Raw genomic sequence first — 23057 nt, 5'->3', positions numbered from 1 at the left:
CAGAGAGAGAGAGAGAGAGGGGGAAGCAGGCTCCCTGCTGAGCAGAGAGCCCCATGCAGGGCTTGATCCCAGGACCCTGAGATCATGACCTGAGCCGAAGGCAGAGGCTTAACCCACTGAGCCACCCAGGCGCCCCTAAATAGGTGCTTCTAAAAGAGTAGCTCTTAAATGTATTCTTTTAACAATTTTAAGCCTTCTCGTACAATCTCATTATACTAATAGTTCTCTACGATGAGTGTGTTGGCTAAACAAAGATGAACTTCAGGCTGGTCTTTATAACAAATTTCAAATTAGTAGAGTCCCAATTATTGAGTCCACTGTCACTGTTAGATAAGCAGAAGGCCATATTGCTTTGACTAATGTTTAAACAGGCTAATTATTCCTATCTATTCAAAGTTTCCAATTCAATGCCCCTCTTAGGCTCTCTGAGTTACATGTACTTGAAATAATACGACGGCACTTAGAAGTAAGCTATAATTCAGACTTTTTATTAACTGAGCTGGTCTCTCTCTCATTTGCCCAGAGAATTAATGTTTCACCATATTTTCCTTTTGGAAAAGGAAAGTCACTTTCATTAGGCTTCTTGGTTAGTCAATCCAGGCTAATAATCTTTAGGGTAGTTCTTACTTAAAGCTACACTTCCGTTTTCCAAATAAAATTAAATTTTAAGAAAGTGTCAAGTACTGTTCTTTTTAATCAGAGAAAGGAGGTGAGTTGTTTACTGCTTGAAGTGCAATATTCGATTATTCCCCGAATTTTCCTATTTTGACATAAATTCTATTTGCAATTCGGACAATGAGCTTTTAGACAGTAATTCTGAAGGAAAAATACTCACATGTTCACAGCAAACTTTGAAACCGTTATTACTAAATTTTAATTATACTGAAACTGCTCAGAGCTTTTGAAGCCACTTGGAAATAGTGCTTTTAATATGCCTCATTAGTGATTCCTAACAAATATTTTTGAATCTCAGTGGTTTTTAAACAAGTTTTCCAACTGGTCCCCAACCAAAGTGATCCGAGGTTTCTCAGCAATCAATGAGTTACTCTAACGAGATCTCAACACTGACAAGGTGACAATTTCAAGGACAAGCAAGGTGCGTTACTCAGGTACAAATGGATCTGGTGACTTTCTTTCAGTTCCTGGGCGTCTGTGCGTTTCATCAGGGCCACTCTGTAATAAAAACTTTCATGATGGGGAATGTGGGGGCTTCAATCCAAGTGAGGGTGGGGAGGAAAGGGGATGATAACCTCTTTCCTTTCCTAAAGCTTTTTTCCATGCAAGTGATGTTGGCAAGTGAATCTTGAGAGTTTATTTGAGCCAGGATGTGCAGATTTCCAAAATTTTTTTTCTTGAGACAAACTGCACCAAATGCTGCAAATTAAGTGACTATCAGATTCTCTACGATTTGTTCCTTACAACTCAAAATTCTGTATCTGCTCGTTCATGAGGCAGAAAAAAACCAGAAAAGTTACTCACTCTGGGTCTGCCTGCAGGTCTACTTTGAATGACAATCATTTTTAAATTCAACTGGGACCCTAAACCTTGAGTGTGGATATCAGAATGTGAGAGTGTATCAGGATCTTGCCTGAAATGACTTGTAGAACCTTGGGAAAATTATTCCTAGGAAAATAAGTAAATCAAGCCATCCTTAACAAATAAAGTATAAGCAGGATATACCTGAGAAATGGGCTGATGGGTCTTCCCTGACCACACTTACCAGATATGTTTAGCTGGTCCATATTTATGACAGAGAAACTAACACCAGAATGGAAGACATATGGTAACTAAGGACAAGTAGGAGATCTTCGTTCATAAATGGAACGTGCTCAAAGAGGAGAGGAAAATTTCCCCATAATTTGCAGAAAATATAAGGGAGGAGGTCACAAGTTTATAAGATAAACATATTCCTGAGACTTTAGATTCAATACCATCACTTTTAGATAGCACAAAGGTTCTATAGGTAGATAAGATGAATAGATATTCCAATTAATTGGGCAATCTCAAAATAAAAAACGAAGGATATTACAGAATAAACCAGTCCTCTCAGACTGTGTAAGCATCAAGTGCAAGGACGGCAGTCAATTAGGCTGTGTAGAACTGTGCTGGCTGAAGAGCTGAGGAGGCCTTCCGGATCCGGAAGTGCATTACCCTCCATGAACAAGGACACCATCAAGTAAAGGACATGTTTATAACAAACTGGAAAGACTGGTGGACGATGGAATTAGTATCATTATAACAGGTAGCTTTTGGAAACTAGCTACAATCTTCTTCTTCTTCTTTTTTTTTTAATGAAGGAAAAAGAAATCCCAAATCCTGCTCTTACTGAGTATGTAGATGTGTTCTTAGACCTTAGCATATTTTGGGGGTGCCTGGGTGGCTCAGTGGGTTAAGCCTTTGCCTTCGGCTCAGGTCAGGATCTCAGGGTCCTGCGATTGAGCCCCACATCGGGCTCTCTGCTCAGTGGGGAGCCTGCTTCCCACTCTCTCTCTTTCTGCCTCTCTGCCTCCTTGTGATCTCTGTCAAATAAATAAATAAATAAAATCTTAAAAAAAAAAAAGCTTAGCATATTTTTATGAGAATTAAAATATTAGGAACTAATTGCCATTCAATGCATTTGGGGGAAAAAATTCAGTGCACTGAGAAGACACAGAAGAGTTAGGGGTCACGCAGACTTACCATCCACGAAGGCTTGCACTGCTTTATCTACGTTAAAGTCAAATTGTTGTAGCACCAGGACGATTTCATTATTGCTTTTGTTGGGAACAACTGATCGAACTGCATAGATCTATAAAGAAAAAGAAAAGAAAAAGAAAGATAAATACTTTAAATATTGTTCATCCATTAATCTCTCATTGGGATAGAACCGTAACTGTTAGAAAGGCCTTGAAAAGCCAACTGGTCTCTCTTCATGCCATTTGGTGGACTCGGGCATTTCAGACCAGTGGAGATTCATCCTAGTAATCACCTCGATACCCTTTTTATTTATGTACACATTTTCACAAAGAGCTCCTTGTGGAGACTGTAGTAGTGAGTGTGAAAAGCCAGCTCTGGTCTTGCGATCCGCCTTGCCCCAGCCCACCCACCCCAGCTGACCCCCAAGACTACAGATGCGTACAAGATGTGTTTTCATTGAAGACACAGATTGTTTTCTGTCTCCGGCCCTCCTCTCCACTGGCTCGGGGGCTATCTTTGGAAAACTGACAGAAGCAACCTCATGCCTCAGCTTCTCTCATCTGCACAGTGGAAGCAGTCATCTCAAGGCTCACACAAGTGTGTTGTAAAACTCCATTAATGTTTATGGAGATATAAAAACGTGGGGCATTGTACTTTTGAAATGGCAAGCTTAGCACATTTCTGAAAATCAAACATTCAAAACATTGTAAAAGTAAATACCTATATGAGGGCTAAGAATTTCCACAGGTTAAGTTGATAATAAAATTTTAATGGCCATATGTATTTCTTAATCAAGTTTAGCACATGTTCTTTACTAACAGAATTAGTTGACCTCTATCCCATAGAACTTGGAATTATTACAGGATGCACTACTTATTTGAACAAAACTTAGCTCACCCAGCTTTCTTTCTTTCTTTCTTTCTTTTTAAAGATTTTATTTATTTATTTGACACAGAGAGAGAGAAAGCGAGAGAGGGAACACAAGCAGGAGGAGTGGGAGAGGGAGAAGCAGGCTCCCTCAGCAGGAAGCCTTACCGGGGGCTCGATCCCAGGATCCCGTGATCATGACCTGAGCCAAAGGCAGACGCTTCACGACTGAGCCACCCAGGCACCCCCTCACCCAGTTTTCTATCGTGAGGATTTCCTTAGCTGCTAGTGATAGATTCTAGAGTCTGCGTGGTGCAAAGGTCACGTGGTATCCATAACAATGATCACGAAAGGGCTGCAGGATCCTGACATGTTTTCATCAATGGTTCAAGTGTGGCTAATGGAGCTTTGGAATTACATACAGTTTACTGTAATCAAATCCAGGAGTGATGGATTATATGGGTATGATATGTGCAGTGTGACTCTAGTGACCAGAACGTTTAGTTAAGCAGTATAGCCTGTTTTCTAATTACGTCAGAAAACAGGCCGCATATTTCACACAGGTCTGTACACAGGAGTATTTAGATTATTATGAGCAAACAGCACAAGCTATGAGTACCTAACTTAGAGAGGTCTGACACTACTGATCAGAAAACTGGTTTTGAAACTTGACATTCATAAATGCCGAACATGTGGGTTTTACAGAGGACTCTAATATTTGTATGTATGTGACTCAAGATTCCTTTAATTTTTTTTTCTGTTCTCACCTTTTATGGTTCTTAGCTTTTTAGCTTACACATTACAAAAGTTAACTTCTTCAGATATAAGTTCTTTCTCACTTTTTCTCCTTTCCCTCTCTAAAGATCCATTCAGTGAATATTTTTTTGAACGCCTATTGTATGACAAGGCACCAAGCTTCCTGGAACTTAGAGACTAAAGAGGGATGTACACATTGATCAAATGATCACAAAATAAATACATACTTCTACATTGTGATTAATGCCATATTGTCATATAACAGGGTGACTTGACATTACCTATGCATGCTAACATTTGAAAGACAAGTGAGAAGAGATGGGTAGGAGGTAAGGGGAAAAGCATTTTAGGTAGAGGGAACAGCATGACTGAGGACAGAGGCCCAGATGAGGAAGGAGTAGCTGGAGGGGAGGGAGGAGGGCGGCTGCGGTTGAGGCTTTCATAACAGAGGATGAGGCCAGTTGTGAGCAGGGACTAAATCATGCAGGGCCTACAAGGCCATGCAAAGGATTTAGGTCTTATGGGCATCCCTCAACCACCCTTTCTTTCTTTCTTTCTTTTTTTTTTAAATTTTATTTATTTATTTGAAAGAGAGAGAGTGAGAGAGAACATGAGAGAGGAGAGGGTCAGAGAGGCAGGCTCCCTGCTGAGCCGGGAGCCCGATGCGAGACTCGATCCCAGGACCCTGGGATCATGACCTGAGCCCAATGCAGTTGCTTAACCAACTGAGCCACCCAGGCACCCAACCATCCCTTTCTTATTCATTGGGTTAGAAAAATAGCTTTCTCACTCTATTTCTCTCTAATTGTGTAAGTTAAGGTATTCAGTGCATTGACTTGGTAATTTATATCCTGAGAGATGATTAGCAACACAGCATTAGCTAACACCTCTATTCTGTCACATAATCACCATTTCTTTTTTGTAGTGAGGACATTTAAGATCTACTCTCCACAACTTTCAAGTATATCATAGAACATTATTAGCTATAATCACTACATTGTACTTTAGGTCCCCACAACTTGGTATCCTTATAACTGGAAGTTTGTGCTCTTTGACCCGTATCTCCCCATTTCTCTGTCTCTTTTTTAATGAGAACCTGAGAGAAAAACAAGAACAAAAACACCTTCATCCAGCCAAGGAAAGTCACTAACAGTGTGTGTCCAACAACAGATACAATTGACCTAGTAGTTCCTAGTCTGTTGGAGTTATGTATGAACACTACATTTACCCTTCTAATGTAGTTCTTTTATTTATTTTTTATTTTTTAAAAAGATGTATTTATTTGGCAGAGGGACAGAGAGTCTTAAGCAGATGCTGTGCAGAGTGTGGGGCCTGACATGGGTAGGGCTGGATCTCAGGACCCTAAGAACATGACTTGAGCTGAAATCAAGAGTCAGACGCTTAACTGACTGAGCCACCCAGGCGCCCCCAGAGTTCTTTTAAATAAAATTCTAGCATTTCAAGCGTTTCAAGGTTGGTTAGCATTATCTAAAATTTCTTAATAATTATCATTATTATTACTATATCACCCATACCCTTCTATATAATGCAATGATCAGTTATTAATTCCATTAATTGCATTATAATTACATTAGATCAAAGTTTTCAATCTACCTGCACAATTGTGTGATCAGTAAAGACCCAGAATTATGGAATAAACATAAAGTGACTGTTGTCCTTGCCTCCAGTCTCTCCTCTGCAAAACATATTTTATTATGTTAAGGTAAAACACAATACACAAACCATAGCTTAAGGAGACACTTCTTTTTTAGGCATTTATACAAGTCTTGCCTTTTCCTCTTTAAAAGGAAAAAAAACAATAATCACAGTCAGATATAGAAAACATCTATCCTTGTCATTTTATATATTCTAGCTCTAAACATATCCTAAGAAAATTGCCAATAACTGAGTTCTGATATCAAATTTAACTATGAATATTGCCTACAGTCCTCAGAGGAAGATCCCTAAGACAGGAATGTCCCATTTTAAAGAAATGAGAAAAAAGAAAAGAAAAAAGGATTTCTGCCTATCCTTAGATATTCCACAGCGATGTTGAATTCTAGTGAATTTCTGCGCCAAGCTCTGTGTTTGCTTTCATTACAGGGCTTGGGTAATGTGAAGACAGTAGTATTCTCTTTCCACCTTCCTATTTATAAATCCACGACCTCTATTTTCCAATGAAGACGTTTTTGGGAAAGATGGAGAAATCCTGTGTGCTCCTATGTGCCCGTAAAAATACAATAACCTCGGGGTGTCACTGTTCATGATGCAGGAGGCGTGAGAAGGGGTCCGAGCATTTCCTTCTAGACCTCATCGTGAAGTAGCTCCAGAAGAAGGAGTGGGTTACGGAGAGGCTGCACGAGAGGCTGCCTCTGCGTTTGGAAATGAAGCTCCCGGAGGAGCGGATCAGTGAATGCCGGACTCCCGGTGGTTCGCATCCCGGGGAGCTCATGCAACTCGCGCCCGCAGTGCCTGTTTTGCAGAGCCCGTTTCTGGCGCGGCTGCACACACGCGGCCTCCACGTCGCTGCCACAGCCCAAGCCGGTGTGGCTGCCGCTGCCGCTGCACCCAAGGCCCGGCTGGAGCCGCGCCCGCCGCGTCCCTGCCGGGCTGTCGCGCCCGCGACACCGCGGCCCCGGAGAGGCGGGGCAGGCGGCGCGGGCTTCCGGGGGACCGTCGGGACCGCGCGGGCGGCAGCGGCCCATTCAGCAACCGCTTGCGCTCTCTCGAATCCCTGCTCCCTTGCTGGGCTTCTCCTAATTTAAGTCTGCTTTGGCAAATTCAGTTTGCCATTGAGAAATGTGCCTTTTGCGCCTCCGAAGTTGTTCGGGTTTTACCTTCCGCGTCGTCGTCTCCCCTGCCGGGCTCTCCCGGGGGCTTTCTGTCTGGCTGGGCAGGCTCGGCCCGGGCTGCCTCGCGGCGCCCCGCCGGGGTCCGCCTGCTCCAGGAGGCCAGGCCCGGGGGTTGCACAGACGCTGCTTGGTTTCAGCTTCCCACGGAGCCCACCTCCCCTGGACTGGAGTGGTCTGGGCTAAGAGCGGTCCGATGGCCTCGCTCCCGGGGTGCATTCGGGGAGCCTGTCTGGCATGACTGCTTAGAAATTCTTCTTGGCTTACTGATGAGTCACTTAGACTATGTCTGAGTTTCAAAAATGGTTCTCAAACCAGGGTTTTCAATGCACACACAGCTCTGTGATCGGGGAAGACCCAGTATTCTCCAATAAACATAACACAACCGCTCTCTCTGCTTCCACTGCTCGCCGGCAAACTCACTGTGAGGCTACCATCAGACTACATCACTCAAGTGTGATCACCACCGTTCCACTCCCTCTCTTTTTTTTTTTTTTTTTTTTTTTTTTTTAAGATTTTATTTAACTATTTGTCAGAGAGAGAGAGAGGGAGAGAGAGCAAGCACAGGCAGACAGAGTGGCGGGCAGAGGCAGAGGGAGAAGCAGGCTCCCTGATGAGCAAGGAGCCTGATGTGGGACTCGATCCCAGGACGCTGGGATCATGACCTGAGCCGAAGGCAGCTGCTTAACCAACTGAGCCACCCAGGCGTCCCTCCACTCCCTCTCTTAAGAGGAAAGCTGTGGCTCTACGACCTAGCATTCAACCTGCGCTTCCAAGCTGGGTGGGGCTCTGCCCCATATCAGCTCCCACCCCCACTGCTGTCAACTTTGCCTTGACAGGAGAGGCCTCTGCTTGTCCAAATCGTCGAGTCCAGCTGAAATGCCATGTGTCTCGTGAAGTCCTTTCCTAGCCCCACCCGAAGTCACCCCACCTCCTTTCACTTCCTGCAGCCCTTATCAGTAGCCGTCTCTGTACTAACGGCATCCTCTGCTCTCTGCCCTAAGTGTGCCGGTGCTGTGGTCACTAGACGGTAAGCAACACGAGGGCAAGAGTTCTCCTCTCAGACCTTTCTGCATAATCAGTGCGCCCATCCCGGCCGACTGATAAGGCACATAGTAGGTACTTAGCAACTCTTTGTTGAGTGGGAGAATGTCAGCCTGTAGCTAATATCTGGCTGCTGTTTTGGGTCAAAGGAAGATTCTGCCCGCAGGTCTGGGCCTGCCCACCACTCTGCATTTACCATCCACAGTAACAGGGCGGGCAGGGGGGAGTCAGCCGACTGTGGTATGAGCTCAACACTATATGGGTAAGGAGAATATGTGCCTCTCCTCTAAATTTCAGTAACAGAGATGGGAAGGCTATTTAGGAGACTTGATCATTTTATTTCCTTTTAGGTACTCATAGGATTTTGTGAAATTTTAAAAATATGAAATAGCACAGTAATTGGCTATCATTCCAAAGGCCAGCCCAACGGACAGATAGTGGTTGAGCTCTCCCTAAGGCACGGGCCCTGAGGACGCCCAGGGGACCCAGACACAGTTCCTGCCCTAAGAGGGACAGTGGAGCAGTGGGGCAGAACCGTTTGTACCTGGAAGTGTACAGCAAGCCCGTGCTGTCTTTATGAACACGCTGGGGTACTCCAGAGAAAGAAGCAGTACCTTCTGCCCGAGGAGGGGGAATACTTTACAGAGGAGACAGCCAACTATCAGGGGGAGCTTTGGAATTAAACAGACCTATGGTCTATTCTTGGCCCGGCTACATGCTAGCTCTAGGACCCTGGATGAACTGCTTAAATTGTTCAAATTTGGTTTTGTAGCTGTAAAATGAGGATATTACCTGCTAGGGTATCAATAAAAATGAAAAGAGATGATGCATGTCAAGTGTTTGATATAGAATTTGGCATATATTAGCTGCTCAATAAATTTTAAAAAGCATTGGCACATTTACATTGGGCCACGAAGAAGAAAGGTCCCTCTGGCATGTCTTTGAAATGGAAAGAACATGTGGCCAGGGTGATGGCCAAAACTTACTTGGTTTCCTCTCTTCTTAAGAAACTTCCTGCACAGCCTCACTGAATGGTCAGTGGACCCAAGGCTCTCCTCGATCCCTCCCTCTCCTGCAAGCTGATGCACCATAAGGAAGCCCATCTCTAGGGTAACTAACAACATGTGCTTTCTCCACCCCCACCCCCTGCTCCTTCTTCTGTTATTGATTCACTAAATGCCTTCTATGATCAGGCACTGTACTAGTGGCTGGATACTGTAGCAACAAAATAGTTAAGGTCACAACAAAGCTATAGAGGAAAAGACATGGAAATGTGTATACTTAAAATGTATATAATTGCAACTCGTGCTAAGTGAGTGATATGAAGGAAGCAATCAGGATGTAGTGACAATGATCACAGGGGTCAGGAAGTGGCCTGGCAGAAAAGACAAGTGAGCTAATCAGATTGTCAGCCTGGGGAGTCTGGGCTCTTCGACACTGGGAGAGAACAGAGTGGAGATGAAGAGGGCTGTTCTGGAGCTGCCTGATGTCCTGCCTTCCTGCTTCTTCAACTTTTCTTGAAGTCCCATGAGACCCTACCAGACCTTTCTAATAACCTCTCTTGTATTTGCCCTAGTTCGAGAGGGTTTCACTTTCTAGAGTAAGCAGCAAGTGCCTAGATGCAACACAAGCAGCTAGGGCTGAAAATAAAAAGAATAAAGCCAAATAATTGATTCGGTTGGCAAAGGGGAGAAATGGACGATTTTACCGATAAATTCAGTTAGGATGTGAAGGACAGAATGGAGAAGGCCCATGAGCCTTGTTCACGTACCTCTTCCTGCACTTGTGTTGGTGTCATTACTCATGTGACTACGTGCCCCATTGGGATATGAGCTCGTGAGTGAGAGAGACCATAGTTTTATGTTTACGGGGGCCTAGAACAACGGGTAGCATTCAGTAGATGATTCATAAATGTTTGTTGAGTAGATGAATGACCAACGGTATAAACTGAAAGAAGTAGGGAGTCTAGTAAGATGGCTACGGAAATAGCCCAGTTTCATTTTTCTGTTTTTTTTTTCCAGTGCATTTCTGAAATTCAGCATAAAGTATGACACTATTTTATTTACTTATTTTAAAAGATTTTATTTATTTATTTGATAGAGAGAGACATAGAGAAAGGGAACACAAGCAGGGGGAGTGGGAAAGGGAGAAGGAGGCTTCCTACCGAGCAGGGAGCCCATTGCGGGGCTCAATCCCAGGACCCCAGGATAATGACATGAGCCGAAGGCAGATGTTTAATGACTGAGCCACCCAGATGTCCAAGTATGGCAGTATTAAAAAGGATTCGAGCCCCAAATGGGAGGAGTACCTCCTAGGTCCCAGGCACTGTACGTGGCTCGTCTTAGCCTTGAAGAGCTTGCAATCTTGTAGCTTAATCTCCTCCCCTACAATAAGGAGAGCAATCAAACAGCCAGCAACCTCCTTTTCACATCAGCAAGAACCAGAGTTATTTATGGGTTTGCCATTCCTGCAACTTTGAAAGGAATTTTATAATCAGCTTTGGTCACATTTCTCAAATGTTGAGCCGTTCGGAGATGCCTTAAAAACAGCTCATCTGTGTACGTTCTGCTTCACTTGCTGGACCACTAATATCATCTACACACTAATGAAGGCGCTTCTCTTATGAATCTTCTTGAGGAAGAAAATATTCTTTGTAGACCAGCACCTCTGCATCCCGGGTAATTCTATAATTTAATTGCCTTTTCTAACATCTACTTTCTGCCAGCAAAAAATATGCATGAGGTGTTGTCATGTTCTACTTGGCTGACTTTTGGGGAATTAACACCAGGGGTACAAATCAAAATTAACTTTTTTTTTTTTTTTTTTTTGGCAGGAAACCAGGATTAGAAGGAATAATGAAGATTTGGAAGTGGAAAAAAATGCAATTTTCATAGGATCATGGGAAGTTTAAAGTAGAGAAGATGTTAGAGATAGGCTAGTTGTGGCTTCTCAAACTTTAAAATACATTCAGGTCACCTAGGAACCTGATCAGAATGCAGAATCTGATTCAGACGCTTGGGGCAGAGCCCCAAATTCTGCATTTCTAATAAGCTCCCGGGTGATGCAAATGCTGCTTGTCCAAGGATGTGGTAGGCATAATAATGGCCCCCCAAGACATACGTGTCCCAGTCCCCCAGAACCTGTGAATATGTTAGGTTACATGACAAATTAAGGTTGCACAGAATTAAGGTTTTTAGTCAGATGATATTGAAATGGGGAGATTATCCTGGATTATCTCAGTGGTCCCTATATGATCACAGGATCCCTGTAAGTGGAAGGAGGGGGAAGAGAGTCAATGGTCAGAGTGATGCAACGTGAAACGGACCTGACTGGCCATTGCTAAGTCTGAAGATGAAAGAGGCCATGACCAAGGACTCCAGGCAGCTTCTAGAAGCTGGAGAAGGCAAGAAAACAAATTCTGCAGCTAAAGCCTCCAGAGAGGAACACAGCCCCTGCTGACATCTTGATTTTAGCCCAATGATAACCACTTGGACTTCTGATTTCCAGAAATGGAAGATAATCCATTCGTGCTATGTAAAGCTACTAAATTTGTGGTGATTTGCTACAACAAAGGGAAACTAATACAGTGGTGCGCAACTTGAGGAGCAAGGTCTACCCCTTTCTTCCTCCTGGTAGGGGGATGTCTTTCGCTTGCTTGCCAACTAACCCCTTAAAGGAAAAATACACCTTCCAGGGGCATCTGCGTGGCTCAGTCCACTCAGCGTGTGCTCAGGTCATGATCTTGGGGGCCTGGAATAGAGCTCCAGCCCCGCGTTGGGTTCCCTTCTCAGCGGGGAGTCTGCCTTCTTCTCCCTCTGCCCCCCCCAATAAATAAATAAAATGTTTCTAAAAAATACACCTTCCAAAGGGTAGCACTTCCATATTTTGAGGGAATACACACACATATTTTGAGGGAATTCTAACTATTCATTCAAGTCAGATTCTGTGAAGTAAAGTGACATGAATCTGACACAATCTTTGCCCCCAGGAACTGACAAAACAGTGGGAGAATAAGGCAAAGTCATAAATAACAACCAGACAAGAGTCATTCTGACAACGAAATCCTCTCTGATTCTCATGTTCTCTATGCTTCCATTCACCACAAACCCTCACAGGTTTCCTTTGTTTTTGGCCTGGACTCTGGAAAAAGCCTTCTGATTGAGCTCTCTGGCTTGGTTTTTACCTCTCTACAAACCATCTTAAAACAACCACTGCACAATTAATCTCCCCAAAATGGTTAAGTATGTTTATCTGACTGAGGGCAGGGGCCGGCAGTGAGAAAGAATTTGAGCAGAGGAAAGACAGGAGATGAATGGATTATGAAACAAAGGCCCGGAGGAGATGGGAGAAAATGGTATCAAAATCCATGTGGAAAAGCAAACTCTGGAAAGGAGTGGAGTTTCTTCTCTCTCATTCTTGGAATTCTGAGAAAGGAGAGAAAGGAAGATACATGCAAATTTGAGATTGTGAGGAGGAAGTGTAAGGAAACTATTTCCTGACTGAGAGTTCTAGAGCTTGCTTCAGGCTTTAAAAGGTGAACAGGCTAGAGCTGCCTTATGGGAAGGTGAGAGGCCTTGTCTTGATAAAAGGAAGAATGAAGGGCAGGAGTGAGGGTCCACGAACGCTGGGCAGCACAGACCTGGCCTGATTTCCCCTAGCACTTCTCAGTAAGTCAGGAGCCGGAGCAGAGAAAAGAATGATTCAAGTGTCCGAACTATAAGGAACACAGTGGTACATCTTAGGGCTCAGGAGATGTGGACTGAGAATCATAAATGCAGCTGATGGAGATATCTGTCGTCTATGAAGGGGGATGACAGACAGAGAGTAGGGAGAGGCTGAGGGCTGCGGGATCCTGCCGAGAACACAGAGCTGATGTTGAAGAGAAGGGGAGGAAGAGAGAGGTCAGTGATCAGAAGGATGTTGATATTGCCAGTTGTTGGTCCTAGTCTTTTGCAGTGTAAATATATCCTTTTCCTCAAGGCCAGTCCTTGGCTTTTCTCAAGGAACCAAAGTATTCTGCAGAATGCCATCCTTTATGGAGTAAATGTCTGCTCTTCATCAGGGTTTTTTTTGTTTGTTTGTTTTTGTTTTTTTAATCAGCCGTGTTTCTCAAGGTTTTACCACCCTGGTCAAGCTCCTCTAAGTTTATGTGAAATGCGGTTCTAATTGAAGCACGTTGTTCCAGAGCGTGTGGATCGGGGCAGAGGACTGTGGGCCCTGCACCTGTCCTGGCTGGGCTCCGTTTATCCATTAAAGGAATCTAAGATGGCATTAGCACTTTCAGGAGAAAAGGCTCCTGGCTGAAATGGGGGCTTACTTTGCTACTAACACACCGTGGATTGTTTCTGTGACAAGTGTCCCCTGTCCTATACTTGTGCAGTAATTAGAATGCAAGGGTAGAATTTTGTATTCATCTTTGTTAAATTTTAATCTGTAAATCCTGGCCCATTCCTGAAGCTGCTGTTATCCCCTGGAACCTTGCTTTTGTCCGCCCCCCTCCACAAAACATGGAACGTATTAGCTCTTCCTTCTGTGTATCATTTTTAAAATTAGCTGATGTCTTCTATGTCTTACCCAAACTGATTTGAAGGTTTGGATGGGCCAGAGCCAAGTATAGAGACCAGAGTATTACAACGAGAACTTCTTTTGGAGCTGATGTTCACCTCTTAACCCATGTTTACTCGTTCAGTCACCGTGCATGGACTTTGCTGAAGGCTGGACTGCACGCGGTGACAGGCACACCCCCGACTGGCTTCGGAGTTTACAGTGTAGGAAGGCAGATGTTCTGTGAATGTCACAGAAGGGAAAATAAAGACGATTTGGGTGACAGCAACAAGGGAACCTATCTTTATCTAGAATCAGGGAAGCCCCATCCGAGAACTGAGGATGAAGGGTGATTAAGACCAGGAGAAGGTGGGGGGCGGGGAGGAAGAAATGGAGTGTTCTAGAAGAGCACACAACCTCTAGTGATGGACAGGACAGAGTGACTAGAAGCACGTTCAAAGCCATGATGCTCCAGGACTGTGGGAGCATTAAATGTTAAAAGGAAGAGGATTTCAGATGAAGCTGGATCGAAAAGGCATGGGGCAAAGTAGTGCAGGGCTCAGCAAGCCATGCTGTCATTTTGAGCCTGATTCTGAGAGCAGGCCATTGAATGGTTTTACCCAGAAGAGAGTGATAATTGCATATTTAAGAAGGTCACCGTTGTGTCTATAGAAATGAGCAGCAGGAGGTCAAGTGGATGGCAGGATTCTAATGCCGTCTGTGTCCAGGGGACAGAAAACAGACTAAGATGGGGGCAGTGTAGAGGATGACTCCCAAATCAGTTGAGAGGAGTGACTGATGGGTGTTTAACTGGACGCAAGGAATGAGGAAGATGCAAGACTATGGATGAGCCAGGTTTCTGGCTTGATCATTTAGGTGACAGTGGTGTCATTGGAGAGACAAGGAGTCCTGGTAGAGGGGGAGCACCCTACGGGGGGTTTGTGAAGTCTCCACATATCCAGATACAATCTCTGAATCCGCAGCTCCAACGAGGAACCGAGCCAGGAAAACAGATTTGGGCATTGTCAGATAGCGGTTCTCAGCCATGGCCGCCAACTGGAATCATCTGGTGAATTTTAAATGTATTCCTACACCTGGGTCCCATCTCCAACAAGTAAATCTGGGTCTGGTCATTGATTTTTTTGTTTTGTTTTCTTAGTGATTCTAATGTCCATCCAGAAACTGAGAACCATGAATGAGAACTAGAAGGGAAGTCCTGCATAGGTAAGGGACGGTGTGGAAGAAAAAGAAAAGAGAGTGGCACGGGACAGACCTCTTTTTGGGTAGGACTGCTCGCCTATCAACGGACTGACTTGAGTGCACTACCTAGCCATCCATACCTCTCCATTATTTATGCAATGTCATAACTTCAAAAGTATCCGTTCTAGTTTAGGACACTTTTGTTAGCATTAGAGAGGCTACTCCAGATATCCACTGCTTCCTAAAGAGTCACCCCAGAACTCTGTGGTTTAAAACAATAATCAATCTGTAATTTTCCAACGTTTCTAATGGTCAGGAATTTGGGAATTCAGCTGCGTAGGTCTGGCCTAGGGTCTCCTGTGCAGCCAGGTGGAGGAGCTGGTAGGGCAGGCAGAGGGACGCAGGTGGGGTCCGGCCAGGCACCGCTCTCTCTCTCCTTATGGAGACTCAGGCATTCTCCACATGGGCTCTCCTTATGGGCTAATCCGGGCTTCCTCACAACATGGTAGGCTTCGAACAGTCAGAGTGTCTATATGGCAGCCCAGAGGACCAGCACGAGTGTCCCAACTGGTAAGAGAGAGGCGGAATCACCTAACCTTAGAAGTCCCATGGCATTCCGTCCTTTTCACCGCCTTGGTTAACCAGTTCCAAAAACCTATCTACCTACCTATCTATCTATCTATTTATTTATTTATTTATTTGACAGACACAGATCACAAGTAGGCAGAGAGGCAGGCAGAGAGAAGGGGGGAGAATCAGGCTCCCCGCTGAGCAGAAAGCCCGACGTGGGGCTTGATCCCAGGACCCTGAGATGATGACCTGAGCCGAAGGCAGAGGCTTTAACCCACTGAGCCATCCAGACGCCCCCAAAACCTACCTAATTTTAAGGGGAGGGGCACAGAACCCAACTCTCAATGGAAGAAATATTGTTAAAGCTATTGGAGAATACAATCCACCTCGAAGGGTTAAAAACAACCACCACCACCCAGATTTCTTTCCATCAGTTCTAGGTCTACACTTTGTCAAGTCACTGAACATTTGAGGGGGACAAAAGCAAATTAATTGAACGGTTGTTGTAATACTAAATGGAAACTGATAGCTTAAAGTTATATAACTTCTTGAATTCCTAGAACTAACCTGATGACTTGTAGAGCAAGAGACACTCAAATGGAGTTTTTTCCTATCTAAAGAAATAGTAAAATTAATAGTAAAAATCAGATAACCAAAGTGTCTTAATTCTTTTAATTTCAGTCCACGATAAAATTTTCATATTAGAATTCTGACCTTTAATCTGACACCTGCAGGTTTAAAAAATATATCATATGCCTGCTATTAGCAGCTGTGGTACCTCTAATTCATATTGAGATAAGCAATGAGCTTTATACCTATTTTATTTTACCCATTTAGCCAGCACGGATTCAGTACACACCTGCATGTTTACTGTAATTGTGCCTGATTCCTCATATTTTTCCAGAACTACCAGTTACATTTGCACATAATTTAGAGCATGGCGAGCCCCTAGTCCACTGGAAGCATTTTCAGCCAGCCTGTTACACCCACACGGTATTAGAACTTAGGTAAATATTCTGTCTAGCTACTTTCTCTGATCAATTCCACATTTGGGACTTACTAGTGAGGACAAAAAAAAAAAAAAAGGCAATGTTATTTTTACAAAGGATTTTGTTTTTGAGATGTTAATCAGAATAGAAAAGTAAAAATGCTTTTGATTGATCTTCTGCTTCTAACTTAGAATATTCAGTAAAAATCTTTCCTCCTTTTCTTTGGAATTTGAGGTCTCCACTTTGGGGGGAAAAGATAATTACTGACATCCACTCTCGCTCTGGTTTTTTTTTTTCTCCTGCTCATTCACAGAACTTTTCCGACAAAGAGTACCAGGAAGATATAAGTCACGATTACCATTTAATCAATACCAGAATAAAAAAGTTAATTACCTGTTAGTCAATACCAGAATAAAGGAGTTAAGTTAATCTCTAAATCTCTAAATCTCTAAGTTATTTCAACCTTGGATATTTTTTCACTGTGGTGTGAAGTAAGGAGACTGTCTAAATGCCATGGAAACCAGGAACACTTGCTTTGGGGGAAGTGTGTTTGTTTTCACCTACATACTATGTTTTAATTCCTACAGGCTTGACCAATTCAAAACAGGCATGCTGGTTTAAACATCAGTAAAAATTATCATCCAACTGATCATGACTTGTTTTCCTGATGATTTTATGACTTAGGTTGCTTTTCCTCTAAAGGCAGCAAAAAGAGAATTAAAGCTCGTTTGCACATTCCATCTCAGTCAAACAGCTAAAATTATAATTTCAGCCAATAAAAGAGCCAAACATTAACAAATGCCCATTGATGGAGAAGTGAGTAAAGAAATGTGGTATGAGAAAGGGAAATTAGAGAATCGATTCCATTTACTATAGCACTAAGAACCATAAGATACCGGAATAAACCTAACCAAAGAAGTAAAGGATCTGTACTTGAGGAACTACAGAACAGTCATGAAAGAAACTGAAGAAGACACAAAAAGATGGAAGACCATTCCATGCTCATGGATCGGAAGAATAAATGTTGTTAAAATTTCTATATTGCCTAGAGCAATCTATACTTTCAATGCCATTCCGACCAAAATTCTACAGGCATTTTTCAAAGAGCTGGAGCAAACAATCCTACAATTTGTATGGAATCAGAAGAGACCCCGAATTGCTAAGGAGATGTTGAAATAGAAAAACAAAACTGGGGGCATTACGTTGCCTGATTTTAAGCTTTACTACAAAGCTGTGATCACCAAGACAGCAAGGTACTGGCACAAAAACAGACACATAGACCGGTGGAACAGAGTAGAGAGCCCAGATATGGACCCTCAACTTTATGGTCAACTAATCTTTGACAAAGCAGGAAAAAATATACAGTGGAAAAAAGACAGTCTCTTCAATAAATGGTGCTGGGAAAATTGGACAACTATGTGTAGAAGAATGAAACTCGACCATTCTCTTACACCATACACAAAGATAAACTCAAAATGGATAAAAGACCTCAACGTGAGACAGGAATCCATCAGAATCCTAGAGGAGAACATAGGCACTAACCTCTTCAACATCAGCCACAGCAACTTCTTTCAAGATATGTGTCCAAAGGCAAAGGAAACAAAAGCGAAAATGAACTTTTGGGACTTCATCAAGATCAAAAGCTTCTGAACAGCAAAGGAAACAGTCAACAAAACAAAGAGGAAACCTACGGAATGGGAGAAGATATTCACAGATGACACTACAGACAAAGGGCTGATATCCAGGATCTATAAAGAACTCCTCAAACTCAACACACACAAAACAGATAATAATGTCAAAAAATGGGCAGAAGACATGAACAGACACTTCTCCAATGAAGACATACAAATGGCTAACAGACACATGAAAAAATGTTCACCATCATTAGCCATCAGGGAGATTCAAATCAAAACTCCATTGAGATACCACCTTACACCAGTTAGAATGGCCAAAATCAACAAGACAGTAAACAACAAGTGTTGGAGAGGATGTGGAGAAAGGGGAACCCTCTTTCACTGTTGGTGGGAATGCAAGTTTGTGCAGCCACTTTGGAGAACAGTGTGGAGATTCCTCAAGAAATTAAAAATAGAGCTTCCCTATGACCCTGCAATTGCACTACTGGTTATTTACTCCAAAGATACAGATGTAGTGAAAAGAAGGGCCATCTGTATCTCAATGTTCATAGCAGCAATGGCCAGTCGCCAAACTGTGGAAAGAACCAAGACGCCCTTCAACGGACGAATGAATAAAGAAGATATGGTCCATATATACAATGGAGTATTATGCCTCCATCAGAAAGGATGAATACCCAACTTTTGTATCAACATGGACGGGACTGGAAGAGATTATGCTGAGTGAAATAAGTCAAGCAGAGAGAGTCAATTATCATATGGAGCATAAGGAATAACACGGAGGACATAGGGAAATAGAGAGGAGAAGGGAGTTGGGGGAAATTGGAGGGGGAGACGAACCATGAGAGACTGTGGACTCTGAGGAACTGAGGGTTTTGGAGGGGTGGGAGGTGGGAGGTTGGGGGAGCCTGGTGGTGGGTATTATGGAGTGCATGTATTGCATGGAGCACTGGGTGTGGTACATAAACAATGAATTCTGGAACACTGAAAATAAATTTAAAAAATAATTAAAAACTAAAACAAAACAAGTCTATCAGAAAAAAAAAAAAAAGAAAAGAAAAGAAATGCGGTATGTACATATAATGGAATACTCTTCAGCCTTAAAAAAAAGAAGGAAATCCTGTCCCATGTGACCACATGGATGAACTCTGAGGACATTCTGCTAAGTGCAATAAGGCAGACACAGGACGAATACGGCACGATTTCACTCACAGGAGGTCTCTATAAACAGTCAAACTCCTATGGATGCAGGGAGTAAGAACAGTGCTTGCCAGAGTCTGGGAGGAAAGAGAATGGAAGTTGCTTTTCAATGGGTAGAAGTTTTCAGTTTTGCAAGATGATTAAATTCTAGGGGAGTGCTGTGCGACACCAGGCCTGTGGTTAAGCACACATTGTGCCCTTAGAGAGAGGATAGATCTCATGTGAAACGTTCTTATCGCAATAAAAGAAAAAATGTTAGCTTTAGGTTATGCAATTGATCCCCAGCATCATTTCAGTTCTTTTTTTTTTTTTTTTAACTGATAGTCACCTTCAAGGATGAGAAGCAGAGTTCTGAAGGGCCTGCAGATAGGGTGACATCAGACACGTCCTACCAGTGAACCATAAATGGACCTTAGAGCTGGTTTAATCAAATTTCTTGATGTTCCAAGAAACTGAGCACAGACAGGTTATGTCCTACACTTGAACCGAGGCAGCTCATTTGTATCAGAGCTAAGACTGCCTCCAGGCTCTCTGACCCATGACATGGTCCACTTTGTCGGTCTTGTAAGACACCTCTATGGTGGGAAAGACCATGAATTTATCCAACATTAGCGCTGGAAAAGATTTTGGAAAGCCTCTGTGTGAATCCCCTCATTGGGCAGATACCAGAACTGAAGGCCAGAGAGGTATCTACCAAAAGATACACAGTTTTTCAGCAAAATTAACATGCTTTCTTTCCTTAGATGTGATTAGAAAGAGTACATTTTTAATAGAAAATAGGACCCTCAAATTATTATTTGCCAGAGAAGTTAAGACTCCCTACACGGGAGGCAGTATGGCTCAGGTGGCTGAGGGAGGGGAAATCCTGGAGTTGGCCTGTTAATTGGCGAATGAACAATGGTTCCCAAACTTTCTATTAATTCTCTTCAAAGAACATATAAATCTCATGCTTTTCTCTTGCATGACTGAATTTCAAAAGAGGTATTACAATTTTCTTTTTTATTAGAAAATGTTGTTATACTCTAGAATATCGTGATGCTGTGGAAATCTCTAGCTGCGGGAAGCCGAGCCGAACCCAAACCACGGACCCCACAGGGTGCTCCCCACCCAGGGCCTGAGGTGGCGGGCAGTAGTGGAAGCTCGTTTCTAAGGGATGCGGGGCTCATCCAGTAGGTAGGTTTGGTCCCAGGACTCCCCAACAGCGGCAACGTCCTTCAAATCTCACTCCAAACTCTGATTCTCCCTACCCAACTTTTTCCTTTCTTCTCCCTCTTCTTTCAAAGACTCCAGACCTGCCTGAAGTGTAGCCGCTCCCTGCTTGCTCACTGGCCTCTCCTTTCTCTTTCATAAGCTTTCCCTCACTGCCCCGACCCCCAAGCAATCTCTTGTTCCTCTAATCCCATGCTGGCATCTGCTTCTTGGAGGACTCAAACGAACACAAATAAGCTTTTTCGAACTACTCCTGTCTTTGTCTATCGGCGTTCCAATGCTTGCCCCAAACCAGAGGGGGCGTGGTCCACTCCTTTCTCCCTTCTTCCTAAGAGCTGAGAACCACCGTTCCAAAATCTTGGCTCAGTTATTTAGCTAAATATTGATTAACAAGTATTTTAGGGACATAATGTCTATGATATTACTATTACAGGAGCTGTTGACTACACAACTAAATTTAAAGTCCATCTGTGTTTATAAGGAGCAAGTAATGAAGTTGTAGAGGAAGGACTTAGAAAGAAAGAGTGGCTTCAATAATGAGGTAAGCGGCACACTGTTAAGTGTTGAATCTATCTAATCTAATCCAATCCATGCATGTGCTCAAGGTCAGAAGAGAAGAAACCACCGCAGCCTTGTCATTTTTAAAAATCTGTATCAACTGGGATAATATAGTACGAAGGATCATTGTGAGAAACAGCTAGAATATCGGCGAAGTGCCCATAAATTCCAAGGGATTGCCAACAGAGGTAACTGTTCCCCTGCTGCTAAAGGTTTTCATTTCTGGCATGTTCCCGTGTACTCTAGCATTAACTGTCTGTGTTACACACATTACATAGACCTCTCAGCCATAGTGCAAAAGGGGCCCCTTCTCCAGCAAAAGGCTGGAAGGAGGGGGGACAGGAGAAGCAGAACAGAAACACTGTGAATTCCAATCATGTAGCTTGGAAAAGGCAATGTGATGCTAATCCTGCAATAGTAAATTTCTTCTTATCCCCCGAAACTGATGCTGACATTTCCATCTATTCATTCGGTTCCTTTAGCCTCCCTGTCAAATCTCTCCTAGTTGCCAAGCAACAAAAACAGCCCTTCTGTACATAAGCATTAGGCAATAACTACTGTCAATGTTTCTCCTTTCTTTGAAAGGAAAATTTAACAACGCTTTCCTATGAAAAAATGATGACAAGAACCTGTCCATGGTGAAACCCGAAAGCTGTTTGTGTGGTCTGTGCTTTTGCTGTTTATATCCAAGGACTGGGCTCAGCTGATTTACACATCCCTCCAAAATGATGAAATTAAGATTTGCCCCAAAGCTTGCATGATTTGGTCTTTAAAAACAACTATGTATCCTACACCTGAGACTAATATAACACTGTGTGTTACACTGGAATTAAACGAACAAACAAACACAACAACATATCATTAAAACTGGCCACGTCCTAGGAAATGAGTTCTCTTTTAAATGAGGTTAACATTTTACAGATGCTCTGATTCTGCTAAAATTTCTTTAATCAGATGCCTGGGGTTTTCCGACCATATCCCACCGCACATAAAGACTGGAACTATATTTCAGGACGTTGTAAAACACAGACGAAGATAGTTACAGAAAAAACAATAATAAAATGGGACATCTGCCACCTGTTGAGGACAAACTCTGCAGTTTAGCAGTGTAGCTCGGTCATCTGTAGAAACGACCTCTCTCGGTCCTCATGGTGGCTAGAGGCTCTTCTCTCCTTTTCTATTCTTCCTTCTTCATTTTAATGACTAGGATTATTGTTTACAACCCAACTTCTATAACTTTAACAGCTCTACACGCCGTTCACAGTAAGTGGTACAGCTCAGCTAGGGTATTATAGACTAAGCTATTCCCCATTTCCGTATCATTCTGCTTTCCAACCTCACTTATTTTTTGCGAAGCTCAGCAATAGCTATAAAATTTTTGTTTGGAAAAGTCGAGTCCAGTTTTATGTTCTTTTTCTCATTTGGGCTTTTTATTTATTTATTTTTTCTAATCTCGGTTCTATGTAAATTTGTATTTTGAGTTCCAAACTAGAGCTCCTTTTCCATTTTTTCCATTGTAAAATAAATAAATGAGCTCCCCTCAGATCTTTTAGAGTTTACGTAATTAAGAGCTCATGAAGCTCAATTTATTATTGTATTTGCAGACTCTGTTAGATGCTACCAATACCATGTCCAATCTACGGATTAGGAAACTGAGGCCCAGAGAAGTTAGGTGACTTGTTCCAGACTGCTTAGTTAGTATCTAGGGTGCCGATAATCTCTGCCTCTCTCTCTAAATTCCATAACCTTACCTCACTGGAGATCACTTCCCAAGTATACATGGTTCCCTCAGTTGCTTAGGGTTCACTCTTTGTTGGAATTACTTATCAGTGCATACCTGGACAGTCGGCAAATACTATTCCATAACCCCACTTTATAAGCAAGGATCCCCTCTGCTTTCCATCACCAAATTGTATTGTTGAATTACATTCTACTTAAACTGATACATAATAATGCATGACAAT

The 23057-nt window shown here is 42.9% G+C and overlaps 1 protein-coding gene across 1 annotated transcript in view; it reads right to left on the bottom strand.

Moving 5' to 3' along the window:
• The window catches only part of LOC111141838 (spermatogenesis associated serine rich 2 like), a 164159-nt gene that overhangs the window by 58341 nt on the left and 82761 nt on the right, over positions 1-23057 (bottom strand). Inside the window, exon 4 of the mRNA XM_022494677.1 lies at positions 2680-2788. Coding sequence (XP_022350385.1) covers positions 2680-2788 — 109 coding nt within the window. The remainder of the gene's footprint in view (positions 1-2679; positions 2789-23057) is intronic.

This window comes from Enhydra lutris, unplaced genomic scaffold (genome assembly GCF_002288905.1).
Source record: "Enhydra lutris kenyoni isolate GAN:26980312 unplaced genomic scaffold, ASM228890v2 scaffoldscaffold1, whole genome shotgun sequence".
Lineage (NCBI taxonomy): Eukaryota > Metazoa > Chordata > Mammalia > Carnivora > Mustelidae > Enhydra > Enhydra lutris.
This window is presented reverse-complemented; position numbering and strand designations above follow the sequence as displayed.